This window comes from Triturus cristatus, chromosome 4_1 (assembly GCF_964204655.1).
Source record: "Triturus cristatus chromosome 4_1, aTriCri1.1, whole genome shotgun sequence".
Classification (NCBI taxonomy): Eukaryota; Metazoa; Chordata; class Amphibia; order Caudata; family Salamandridae; genus Triturus; species Triturus cristatus.
In genome coordinates, this window is record NC_140585.1 from 1,167,896,124 (window position 1) to 1,167,909,836 (window position 13,713).

The 13,713-nt window shown below is 51.0% G+C and overlaps 1 protein-coding gene across 3 annotated transcripts in view; it reads left to right on the forward strand.

The window, feature by feature from the left end:
* Nucleotides 1-13,713, forward strand: part of PNPLA6 (patatin like domain 6, lysophospholipase) — a 259,016-nt gene that overhangs the window by 175,890 nt on the left and 69,413 nt on the right. For all 3 annotated transcript variants that reach the window (XM_085654362.1, XM_085654361.1, XM_085654363.1), the window contains exons 26-27: nucleotides 94-212; nucleotides 3,895-4,051. In XM_085654362.1, coding sequence (XP_085510488.1) covers nucleotides 94-212; nucleotides 3,895-4,051 — 276 coding nt within the window. The remainder of the gene's footprint in view (nucleotides 1-93; nucleotides 213-3,894; nucleotides 4,052-13,713) is intronic.

Below are 13,713 nucleotides of genomic sequence, written 5' to 3' on the forward strand. Positions count from 1 at the left end.
ACAGTAATTGGGCATTTTATTACTCACAGATTTTAAATTGAACCCTCAGTTGGTTCTGGTTCCCTAAAACCATTTGTGATTTCTGGGTTTCAGCAAGAAATGTATGAGAAGGTGTTTGAGAAAACAGCCGACCGTCATAGTGACTTCTCCCGTCTGGCCCGCGTCCTGACTGGCAATACCATTGCACTGGTGCTTGGAGGAGGTGGAGCTAGGTGGGTAACATACTGAGAGATGAGCTTGAGGGAATATGTGAGGAAGATGAATGACTGTAGAGCTTAATACTGTGATGGAATGTACCCTCACTAGAGCATCATTTCTCCTCCCAGTTGATCAACTGTTTTTCCTGAGTAAAGGAGACATCTTCCAGGAGTGTCTCAGAAATCAAGGATTTGTTTCTCAGTTTATTCTCTGGAACAAGAGTGTTCCCTGCTTCGTGAATTATAGTCTTTTCTCTTATCAGCTTCTCTGCAGTAAGGCATTCAATTATATCCACTTTCAGTCATCCCGTGACCGCTATAACAGTGTAGGCTCTCAATAATCCATTGTTGCAAGGGTCACCCTCAGATTTTCTTTATTTTGACTCAACTGGTGGCAATCTTGAACTCTGTCACTGGGACACATCTATCAAGTGCTCAGTGTAGGTGCTCTAACACCTAAAACATGTTGCAATTGGCTTAAAATATTGACTCAGAACCTGATTGGTACATTGAACTTTTCTATAAGGCTATAGTATATGGTGCATAAGTGCACCAATGGTATGGAAAGTTAACCCCTTGCATGCCCGCCCCTTTCCCCGCCCAGTGCCGCGCTTTTTATTAGCGGGCGGAGTTCATGACGAGCTGGACTCGTCATGGGCACAGCGCCACCGCAGCCCATGACGAGTCCAGCTCGTCATGGGCACTGAAGGGGTTAAATGAAACTTGTGGACTGCAGCACCTTATGTGCCATCCACTATAGTGGCAGTGAAAATATGGCTTCAAACCTACCCTGTGTAGCTTTACAGCATCAGCTTGAACCCTGCTGCACAGACCTTTCAAAATCACCCTTTTTATAGGTATGAAAACCTGATTTTAAATATTAAATGAATCACAGCTCCACGCACCATTCGTGCCCACAAGGAAGGGTGCATAATATTTAAGTATGGATCATGTGTTACATTAGAAAAGGCAAATTCCTTTAGTTAAGGCATGCTCCTTCAGTGACTAAGTCCAACGTGACATTGTCACTGGTCAAGCTGTAGCTGGCATATTTGAAAAGTTAAAGTATACACTATGCACTTTAATGTATAACTTTTGACCTGGACTAGCTATAGACTCCACTCAAAAACGTATGTTTATGTTTAATAAAAAATCATTTGTAATGGTAAATTCAGACTTTTGTTAAATATCTGAGAAAATATAACTTTAAAAAGTTACCTTTACCTTGACTGTCAATGCGAGAGATACTTTTACATTCGCTTTCCAACAATTGTCCTGTCCAATAAATTTGTCTGAATGAGGTGTGAAAGAGGCGGGAAATTCCTCCCCGGAGTTACACAATAGATTGGCCTTACTTGCCAGTGATTACTCCTCGATGCTCAATAGAATATGCATTAAATGAAATACTGCCTATCAGGACTGTTTAAGGCACATGTAGCACATTGGGTCTCTTGAAAGGGAGCGACCAGGATGCCAGGACAATTCTTATGTGTCCTTTGTCTGGGTACCTTAGGACCCTGCCTTCTGTCTCCTAGTTTGTTTTGGGTATAGAGTCTGCTTCATACTAGATTTAGAGTTTGATGTTCGATGTTCGAGGACATTGGGGATTACCGTAGTGCACTCCCCTACACATCTGCAACCCTCAGATTCCAAGTTAAGTCTGGGCAAAGGCCTTTGCAGTCTTGAAAAATCTGTGGCACATGGCATTTTGGGCCTGTTTGCTGTAAGGCAAGTATGAACTACTGAAAAAGTGGGTAGGCTTTCCCCCGGGAACTGTTACCCCATCGGTTAGGTTATTACTCCAACACATTAGCTGGTGCTAGGCATTAATGTGGCATCCACAGGAACGCTCTTCAGACTACTCTCTGGAGCTGTGAAAGAACAGAAGAGAACTGGACCTCTCTGGAGCTTTGAAGGACTGTACCTGCTTCCCCTTGTACCTAGGACAATAAAGTGATCTCCAAGGATACGTTGACTGCCCTCCTGTAATGCTCTACGGGCACAAAAAGCTGCAAGAGTCCTTTTCTCTACAGTTCCTGCTGATCAGTTGAACTTGGACAGGACTCTGCTGGTGGTCTCTGCCTGATAGTCTCTAGGTGCGCACCCCGCAAGATCCTCGGGGGGGCTTTAAAGTGTACAGCTGTGGTTGCTTGGGCACCAGGAAAAAGATTGGTAACTTGTGAGACTTTTGCTCCATAGTCAAGGGGATCTACTACAAAATGTACCTGACCAGCAGTTCCATGGCATTGTTTTGAATTTCAGATTCATCCCTGTGAAAGGGTCACTCATCTCTGAAAAAACAAAAAACGCCCCTTTCTATTTTGGGACTATTACTAAGTTTTTCAAGCAAAAACCTCAAAGGCTCTTGAGCCTTAGTGGGACCATCCTGTGGAGCATCACTGGAACAAAGGCACTTGGTGTATCTTGGTGTATCTGACCAGGAATCGATCGATCCCGGTCTGCCTCAAATCACGCCTAGATCCCTGTTTACCATGCCCATAGACCATCATTGGTGCTTTTTTGCGCTATATTCACTTAAATCTTTTAAAAGTCGTGTGATTTGTTCCCCTTATCAGATTTTGCTGTTATAGTTTTATTTTACTTATACTTTGTTTCTCTTTATTTTAAAAGTAGTTGTGGAATTTTATTGTGTTTTGTGTGACTTTTTGTACTCTGTGTGTTCTGCTTCAACACTTTACCTTTGATTTAAGCCTGACTGCTTGTACCACTTTACACAGATTGAGTACAGGTTTATTTTATTTGTTTGGCATCTAGCAGGTGGTAGCCTTAAAATTGAGGTGGGCACTTGTCTACCCCATATAATAATACACTTTACTACATCCATTAAAAAACAAAATGTACATGATGTTTGACATCTCTCTCTAGCCCCCTTCATCATCTACCCTATTATTCATGCCAAAATATTCATCTGATGCTAACCTTGATCCAAGGTTTGTCGGAAAGTCTCCCCCCATTCCCCCCCCCCCACCCCGTCCCGATCCGGCCTACCCTTAAATCGGGCTTCAGTGCTTCCAACACTGTTCCTTCCTTAACAGTTCAGTTATCATTTTCTACTCCTATATCCCCTCCATTGCCTGTGACTTGAGGGTCCAATAGGACTGGTATCATCGTCAGTGGAGGAAAGCACACAGTAGAAGCTATTGGTGTATACCCTATCTCTGTACAGCTTCCTGTCGGCTCTTGGCCTAGTCAACTTGCTTTTAAAAACTGATTGCCTCCCTCTACATACTTTTTCCTTCCATATATGCCACTCACTCACCTCCTCCCATCTCACCCTTACCTCTTCCCATCTCACACATACCTCTTCTGGCTATTTCATGATCTCCTTCCACAGACCTATCCCCATTCTGCACAGACTGATCGTGTCCCACCATATATTGATCTTTTTCTTTTGACATGAACTGATTTCTCTCCATCCTCTTATCTCTCCCATTCACTTACCTTATCCCACACATCTTTCATCGCACAGTGATCTCCCACTTTTATATTACCTTTGCCTCCTACCATATATCAAGCCTGTCCTCCTTACTAGTTCAATTCCCGTACATGTGTTTTACCCTGCTCACCTAAGACAGACATGCCTGATTCATTACCTCATAGCAGATAGTTCTCCTAGGAGGGCACAGTTGTCTTAACATGACAAATTGATCAGCTTCTCTGTTCTTTCCTTCTGCAGGGGCTGCTCCCATATTGGTGTGCTGAAAGCCATGGAGGAAACTGGCATTCCCATTGATTTAATTGGTGGGACTTCAATCGGATCCTTCATTGGTGCCCTCTACGCCGAGGAGAGAAGTGCAGTGCGAACCAAGCAGAGGGCGCGAGAGTGGGCCAAGGTGAGTGGTCCACAGCTGTGCAACTGCTAATTCACTTTACGCGCTCTATACCTGAAATGCCAGTGCTCTAAAAGCAAAGATGTTGAGTGCTTTATTATAAGCTTATCTATTGAATGTCCCACACACTTTTCTGCCCCAAGGTTCTTGGAGATTTTATAGGGCTTACATGGGCTCACCAGGCACAAAAACAAAACAAAATAGAAGAAACTGAATAATGTTGTATAAGTAGCATACATTGTGTGAATCAGATATCTTGTAACCTTGAACACTGTGTTTGCTACCGACAGTGACGAAGATTGTGACTGTTGGAGCATGCATCTTTACACCATTCAGAAATCCAAATTATGTTGGCCTTCTGGCACTCCACCAAGCCAAGCAACCCCCACTGAAATAGCTAGTTGATGGGAGTGTATTGTCTTGTAGGCATTCTGTAGTTGAACTTGCTCTAAAAGAATATTCCGCACAGGCACAAAAGCAGCTGAAGGGGAAATGAAGATCCCATTCCATACACGAGCGAAACCATCAAACCCAGGTATTCTTGATGATGCGCTGATGAGCTTATCTGCCTAGTCTGAAAGGCCTCTGATGCCACACCTTTTCCTAAAATCCGCAATGCCACTAACTGTAGCTGCAGTTGCCTCAGCTTTGGCCTCTATGTCCAGTAAGGGAAATTCTGCTCTCAGCTTGTTATAGACGTCTGTATCCAACAAATTACATATGCTCTTAAAGGAATAATGCACCACTTGTTGAGGAAGCGTCCATTTGAAACACCAGGAATGAACACATTTTTCTCGCCCTCAATCTCCCAACGTACTCTCGGGATTGGCAGTCTTCCCAGTCAGTGATTCTATTTAATGGTGCTTCGGCCAAATGGGGATGTACCGTCATGACTCCGGGCCTGATTTAGAACTCAGCAGACTGGTTACTCCGTCACAACGGTGACCGATACCCTGGCTGCTGAAATATAAATCCCATTGCATCCAGTGGGATTTATATTTCGGTGGACAGGATATCGGTCACCATTGTGACGGAGTAACCTGTCCTCCGAGTTCTAAATCAGGACCTCTGTTTCCATGCCTGTTCCTGTAGAGGCTGCGTCACGATTTCTATCTGTTTTGTTATCAGTGCCACCCTGGGTCGCGTCATCAGCATCCTATGTGGCTCTTAGTTGCCATTCTTCACCAACTGGAATGTCTCCTGAGTGACCCAATCCGCACCTGAAAAAAACTGTTTTCGGGCATACAGCATATCAATTTGTTAGCGCTGCATGCTCAGACAGGAAAACAAATAAGCAAATTCCCTTAAGGACAACAACATCAGGGCGTGGCCTGAGGCGTCAAGATGGCGGTCGCACTTTAAGAGGTCTCCTGGACCCCTCCGTCATCCGCCTCACACTGTGCGTTCGTTGGCAGCTATCCTCCATTCTTACCTGTCTGACCTGACTCCTGGGGCGCGGATCAGCACCTGGAGCTGTTCGTTGCCTGTGTCGGCCATCTGGGGCGTCCCGCCGGCCTTCGCTTATCTGGGCTCCCTGGGCGACAAAATGGTGGCCTGCATCGCGCCTCGCTGATGGTCCTGGCGCTCTGGACTTACGGGCCCGGCCTCGTGTTGTTTCTCTCCTCTGGCGGACTGTGCCCTCCATGACTTCGGATTCATCGTGGCGTACACCCAGTGATAAACCGGCCTCATTGGCTCCCCTGCACTCCGTGGGGGTGAAGAGGTGGCGCCTGGGGCTCTGCCGGGGAGGGAGCTGGCTTCCAACTACAGGCCCCGGTCTAGCGCTCGCGGAGGTGCTTCTGGGTCCCCCAACCCGCTGGCTGAATATCACTGGCCCTGAGGCACACCTGGAGGCCTGTGGCGGAGTGGCTGTGGTCAGGCCAGAGACTCAGTGCGGCTGCCGTACTGGAGAGTGGTAAAGAGGAGCTACTGCAGATCGAGGGGGGCCATAGGCAACCATACCGGGTAGCGGAGCGAGGCCGTGAGCGGGGCTGGCGTTTTGCCCTCCTAGGGCCCCCTCTCTCTCTCTTCCTCCCCTGCGGCACCAGCCTGGTCTCGGCGCCTCCGGGGCGGCGGCTGCCATATCGGGCAGCGGGGTGGGGGTGTGCGTGGGGTTGGTGCACAGCCCTCCTGGAGACCCCTCTCCTCTATCCTTGCGGCGTTGGCACGGCTTCCAGGACTGTGGCTGCCCTGCCCTTGCTGCCGCCTGCCTCCCTGATACCTTGGCTGGGGAGCACACCGGCTGCACTGGCCGAGTAGCGGGCGCCCCCTGACGTCCATCACGCCGCCCTCGCCTGGAGTGGTGCCCTCAGTTGCAGATCATTGCCTGGACATCTTCCGCCCCTGGGATCGGGCGGCCTACGCAGCTCACTGGGCTGCCTCATGCATCTCCTGGTCTTCAAGATCGCAGCAGACCAAGATCCACATCCAGGACTGCTCCGGTGAGTGGGGTGTGGGGGGAGATTGGCTGCCTGGGCCGTGAGGTCGTCGCTTGGCCTTCCCGTGGGAACCCCCCCACCCCTCTGAGGTGTCATGGCAGCCTGATGCACTATACCTGGCCTCTGCCCGGCGGAGCTCTGGGGATCATTGCTGACTCCTGGCCTCCAGTGGGACTGCTAATTTCTGCCAGATCTGCGGGGCTCTGCCCTCCTACCGACCTAGCCCTTGCCACCCTGTGGAGGGGGGATGTGGAGCCGGGCGCTGTGCCTGGGTCAGGGGCACCCCTGTGGACCCTGCTGGATCCTTCTACTGCTGAGCTGCTAGTTGCAGAGACGGCCTTTTGTACACACTGTGGCACACAAGAACATCGCCAGTGCTGCGGTCTGCTGTCGGTGGGGCGGCACTCTGGGGGTGGCGTTCACCAGTCACCTCTGGGCCCCGGAGGGACGCAGCTGGTGCCACGGGCCTCCGCTGGAGTTCGTGTGGGGAAGGCCTGTCTGTGCTCCTGCTGTGTCTGCGACTGGGGCCGCTGCTGTGGGCCCCGCCGGTCATCGTCTGCTTGAGGGGGCTCTCCTGTGACCCGACCTGCAGGTAAGGAGTGGGGGGAGCGGTGGTGTCTGATCTGGGGGCCTGGGTTCGGCTTCCTATCGGGCAGCAGGTGGGGTGAGGGGGGCCCCTGGCTCGTGTGGCTCCTCTCCCCCTTCCCCCGCTCCTGGCGTGCCTTCTAAGACTTCTGGGCAGTGGTGGAGACGGTGTAGTCTGGTGGGCCTCTCCCCTCGGCCGCCATTCCGGGTGGCGGTGTTCCTCTGAGGGAGGTAAACAGCGGCCTGGTGGATCCCTGGGAGCTGTAGATGTAGTTATGAGACACGGGTTTTGAGGGACCTCCAGTCTCTTCCTTGGGCCGCCGGCATACTCCTGTGGACAACTGCCCGCATCGACCCTCTGGTCATGGTCCCACGGCCCTCCTTGGATCTCCTCGTCGGCTGTGAGTTTGCCCTGGCGGACTGCTTTGTGGCCCTGACAGTGGGGGACCAGCATACGGCCCTTGTTCATAACTCTTGTCCTTTCTCACCCTCTGTTGGCCGCACCCCTTGTCCAGCGGCTTGGGCCGTCCTGGGTCTTCGCGCCGTCGGCTCTTGCCTGGCGGCTCCCTAACCCACAGCTGGTGTTTTATCAGCTTCCTGCTGTGGGGGCCGGTTGGGGGTGGTCTTCGGGGAACCCGCGCCTCCCAGGGGCTGGCCATGGGCAGGACAGACAGATCGGCGAGGGTCCCCGCCACCCAGACAAAAAATGGACCGCTTTACAACCCCGGACGTGGGGGCGACTGGGAGAGCAGCTGGGCAGGGGGCTTCTCCGTCTGCGGACCTGGCCACCATCCTTCAGGCCATCCAGGCATCCCAGACCTCCGTGGAGGGCAAAATCGCGGAAGTGAGAGTATACATGACGCTCATCCGGCAGGACCTCCGTAACGCCAACGCCCGGATTAAAGAGACCGAGACCAGGATCTCCCCTGTGGAGGATGACGTGCAGCAACTCAAGGGGCAGGTGGCCCGTCTTCAGTCCCACACTCAGGAATTGCATCTTCGGGCGGAAGACGCCGGAAACATGGCCCGACGCAACAACCTCCGCCTCGTGGGCTTCCCGGAAGGAGTGGAGCAGGGTCGCACGGTGGAATTCCTGGAGAAGTGGCTGAGGTCATGGGCCCCCGGAGATTCCCTATCCCCTTGGTTCGCGATTGAGACGGCTCACCGGTCCCTGACCCCCAGGCCAAAGCCGGGTGCACCTCCCCGCCCCATCATAATGCGGGTTCTTAATTTCAAAGACCGGGACGCTACCCTTTCAGAAGCCCGCAAGCAGCAGCGGCTCCTCCAGCCTTGCTCCGCGGCCGGAGACTGCGCCCTGGCCCAGAACATTTCCTAATTTCCCGACGGTTTCGTAAATATGCATCCGAAAAAGAGGAGGGGTCCTCCACGTTTCCCCTGTCCCAAGCGTTTTAGTTTGGTTGTTCACCCTGTGTATTTGGGTATTGTTCTAATGGGAGGTCGACAGATGCTTCTGTTCCTGAAGTGTAGGGTGGGGGGTGGGGGTATGGGAGAGGGTTGGGAAGGTTTGTTCCCGTACATTATGTTTTTTGCTGTTTTTTGTTTCAGCTACCACGGAATGACACACACCACTAATGGGTGGGAGGGGGCATGCCCTCACAACAAGTGTATGCGCACACCACCGCGGACTCCCAAGCACGTATGCACACCCACGTCAATACGCACGTCCTAGACCAGGTACCACCTACCATGACAGATAACACTTCACCTAGGGCCTCCCTCCATGTGCTGTCGTGGAATATCAATGGCCTGTTGGACCGGCACAAACGCACGGCGGTCCTAAGGTATGCACAGCGCCTCCACATAGACATCCTCATGCTTCAGGAAACGCACCTGTTGGGGAACTGCTGCCCCTTTTTAGCTCGTTACGGGTATGATAAAGTATGGCACTCCGGTTTCTCCAGGGGCTCACGAGGGGTGGCCATCATCCTTAGGTGCACCCTGCCCTTCGTCCTCTCCCAAGTGATTCATGATCCTCAGGGCTCATATGTGACAGTTTGTGGATTGTTGGCTGGCTCTCCCCTCACTCTCATGTCTGTATATGCCCCCCCCTCAATGCTCGCGTCCACACTGCGGTCCTGCTGAATAACGGGCCCACCGGCAACATGGTTATTGTGGGGGACTTTAATGCAGTTTTAACACCGGCCCTCGACACCACAGGTCCACCCTCTGCTGCCCGTAAGGCGAGCGCGAAGCAGCTGCAGAACTGGTCTGAATCCCTAGGACTCTGCGATGCATGGCGCATATGGCACCCCTGCAGCACCCAATTCATGCATACCTCCGCGGCACACCACACTCATGCGCACATTGATGCGATCTTTGTCCCTTGGCTCGAATGTTCCAAGATTCTAGACGTCCGGATTTTGCCTAGAGGCATTTCCGACCACTCTCGAGTACTCCTTAGCACAGGGGACCCCCCTCCATCGGCCCGCCAAACCTGGAGGATGAATGCTTGGTTTCTCCAAGATAAAGACTTTAAGAAGGAGGTGGGGAAGGAGCTTAAACACTACTTTGCCACTAATGTGGGTTCTGTGGCCTCCCGGGCACCCTATGGGAGGTGGGGAAGGCGACTATACGGGGGAGGGTTGCTAAAGGAAAGCTTAAGAACCAGAGGCAATTACAGTTGCAGGAGATTTCTTCCAAGGAAGCGCAGGCGCTCCGTTCGGAACGGCTATTATCCACATCAGAGGATGATGCCCAGGTCCGACAACTCACCCACATTCGAAATGACATTCAACAACTGTCCCTGGAGCTCTGGAGGTCCTCGGTGGCTAGAGTTTATGGTTGGGGGGACAAGAATGGCACGATCCTGCAGGGCGAATCGTATTATCCTGGAGGTGATTGACGAGGCTGGAGTGGTGCAACGGGCCCCCGTGGCAATGGCCAACACCTTCGCTGGCTACTACCGGAGGCTGTATACAGCGCTCACCCCTGAGCTGTCGAGCTCAGCTCTCCTCGACCGGGGTAGGGTGCAGCTCCCTAGGCTGGATAAGGCTGCCCAGAAAGATTTGGATCGCCCCATCTCGCTGAAAGAAATAGAAGAGGCGATCTCCTTGGCCTCCCCGGGTAAGACCCCGGGCCCAGATTGCCTCTTTCTGGAATATTATGCGGCATACTGGGAAACCCTGGTGCCCCACCTGGCCAACTTATTTCATGAGGCTGTGGAGAGAGGTTCCTTTCCACGGGAGATGTGCAGATTACTGTCCCATCTAACTCCTCAACACTGAGATTAAGTTATATGCCTCCATTCTGGCCCAGCGATTAAAACCCTATTTAACTTTACTGGTACACCCGGACCAATGTGGGTTCATGCCTCAGCGTGGGACCCGCCACTGCCTCCGGAGGCTGCAGCTGGCTCTTGCCCACCGGCACTTGCTTACCCCATACTTAGCGCACCTCTCCATAGATTTTGAAAAAGCGTTTGATTTGGTGGACTGGGCGTACCTACAGGACGTGTTGGCCGTGATGGGGTTTGGGCCCCACTTCTGTTCTTTGGTTCGCGTCCTGTACGCTCACCCGAGAGCACGGGTGCTGGTTAACGGGGTACTGTCAGAGGCCTTCCCCATCGCCAGGGGTACTAGGCAGGGGTGTCCTCTTTCTCCTTTGCTTTTCGCCCTGGCGATGGAGCCCTTGGCTTCCCTGGTGCGGGCTGAGGATCATCTCCACAGATGGGAGTGGTCCAACACTGAAGCGGACAAGATCGCATTGTATGCGGACGACGTCCTGGTCTTCTTGGCGGACCCAGCCTCTTCAGGGCCACACTGCCTCCAGATCTTGCACTCTTTTGAGCAGGCCTCAGGGCTGCGGCTAAATCCTGGGATATCTGTTCTGGTCCCCCTGCATCTTTCTAGGGAGTGCTTTGATTGGCAGTCCACCATAGCACTTCGGCGTCAATCCTTTAAATACCTGGGGATATGGTTTACCCTCCTTCCTGAGCTGGGCTGGTCCCTCAACGTGGCTCCGCTGGTCCGGAAGGCCAAGTATGATCTCCATAAATGAAAAGGCGCTGCCTTTAAACCCCCTGGGAAGGGTGACTCTGTATAAAATGATGATCCTCCCCAGATTCCTCTACGTCCTACAGAACACCCCCTTTTGTTTCCCCAGGAATTGGTTCTGGGAGCTAGACCGTCTACTCACCAAATTTCTCTGTCTGTTTGCCGGATTCCCCCCTATGATGGGGGTATGGGGATGACGCACTTGTATCTGTACTTCTTGGTGGTACACCTTTTGGTAGTCCACGACTGGTTCAATGGGGGATGTTCTGTTCCAGCCTACAGGCTTGAGCTGAGCGAACTTGGTCTGGCTAACATCCAGGCCATGATGTACGGGGGCCCATCCCATCCCGATTGCCTGATGTGACCCGCTCCGTGCTACTGGCCTGGCGGGCCTCGCTGCAGCACACCGGATGGACAGGTAGGCTGACCCAGTGTACTCCCCTATGGCACGGGGCTTGGCTCCGGGAGGTCAGCGGATTACAGGGTTTAAAACTTGGGACATTATTGGTGTCTCACAGCTAGGGGACGAATGGGCCAGGGGCCATATGCTGTCCTTTCAGGAGCTCCAAACCCGCTACTCCCTACATTAGTCTCAATTCTATAAATACTTGCAACTGAGACACGCCCTCCATAGGCACATTGCGGATGACACAAGGCTCCCCGAATATAGCCCCTCTGAGGCTCAGACGATGATGGGCGACTTAGGTAAGGGAGGGATCTCCCGCATTTATCGCTCCCTAGTTAATAACACCCCCACCTCCTTGGATAAGTTGAGGACTCAATGGCTGGAATGGGTGGGTCCGCTTGACGAGGTGGATTGGCGTGATGCCCTCATGGCCCCTAGAACACTTACAGTCTCTGCCAAACTCAAGCTGATTCAGCTCTACTACCTACATGCTGCATATCTTACTCCCCTGCGCCTCTTTCGAGCGGGCTTGCGCCCAGATGCGTCATGCACGCGATGCACTCATGCCCCGGCTGACTTCCTCCATATGGTTTGGTCGTGCCCCCGTCTGCAACACTTCTGGGGATCAATTGAGGTGGAGCTAACAGAGGTATTGGGCTGGGAGGTTCCTCATGATCCACGGCACTCATTGTTGGGGATCACGAACGGGCTGGATGGGTCCAGAAATGAAAAGTTATTTTTTAATACTGCTATGATGGTGGCCAAACGGGATATAGCAGCGGCCTGGAAAAGCCCTGACCCGCCCGATCTGGGGAGGTGGCGCAGAGGGCTGGACTGGTGCGTGACCCAGGAGAAGACTCTTTAAATGGCCAAGGGGTGTGCCAAGAAATATCGTAGAGTGTGGGGGAAGTGGCTGGGCAATGTGGAGGGTCCCGATTAACCCGGTCCCCTCTCCTGTATGTTCATGCCTTCTGGGGGTCCTGATGGTGGGTTGTACTGCCTTTACGAATTAATTCAAACCAATGATTTCCGTGTATTTGCTGATTTGTTTTATGTGTTTTAAAAACAATAAAAATTTGATTATCAAAAAAAGGACAACATCCACGTGTTTACACCATAATATGCTTATGCAGTTCCGCTATTTAATAAAGCTTAAAAAGAAATAGAGAAAGGCGCTCTTAACGCACTGATGAGTAGCAAAAGAGAGAAGAGGAGACCGAAATAATATTAGGTTTTGTCCTTCGTACCGTGCAGAATTGTTCACCTTCTCAGGAGGCTCCAGATGCATTCACGTCAAAGACTAATTTTTCTTAGAAGTACCAAAATGCAAGATGGCTATTTGCAGCAAACAATCCTTCCAAGGAGCTGTTTTTGCTGCATGGAACTCAAGACTCACGTGGTCAAGCAATTTCTAAACATCTAACCCCGGCAATATTCTCCACCTGCACCGCAACCCTAACTGATGAGATAACTACCTCCTTTTTTATATCTTGTAACGTGCCAGTATATCTGTTGGTCTTGCTTTACTTTATATAAGTAGTCAAATAAATGCATATTGTTTCAGGGATTTTCCCTTCTGTGTAGTTTTTGAAGGGGAGGCAGATCCATGAAGTTAAATAGGCTCCATTTTGGTTTACTGTAAAAGTTGTCTCTGGCTATTTATAATGTAGTTGGTTATTTCATTAATGATATAGTTCTCGCTTCTGTAAATGTAGCCAATTTATTGGGTTGTATTTTATCAGTTACTGTTATCCAAGCTGGAAGAACTTAGTTTTACAGCGTTTTAAGAATGTAGGACCCTGTTGTTTCTGACGTGCTTATAATGTACTGACCTGCAAGTGTAAAAAGGATCTCTTCAACAAACCCTTAACTCTGACCGACATTAAGGGATATCTTTTGTGTGATTAGAGGTGACATTACATGCTGTTTTCATAATAGTAGTAAATGGGATAGAGATCTTTTTAATAGAAGGTAATGCCATTTTATGGTAGATATAAGCTGTTGGGTGATGTCATTTTCCTTTATTATGGGTTTATAAGCGGTATGTGAGAGCTGGAAAGAGCATAAACATGTGGCTTATTGGTTATCCAACAGTAAGCCGACTACATAGTTGAATTAAATTGCTGATTGAAATATTCCTTTTTTTACATTAGCACACTTTGCATGTATTAACACCCCCATCTCTTCACTTCTCGGTCCATGGATCTTCTTTAGCAACCATTC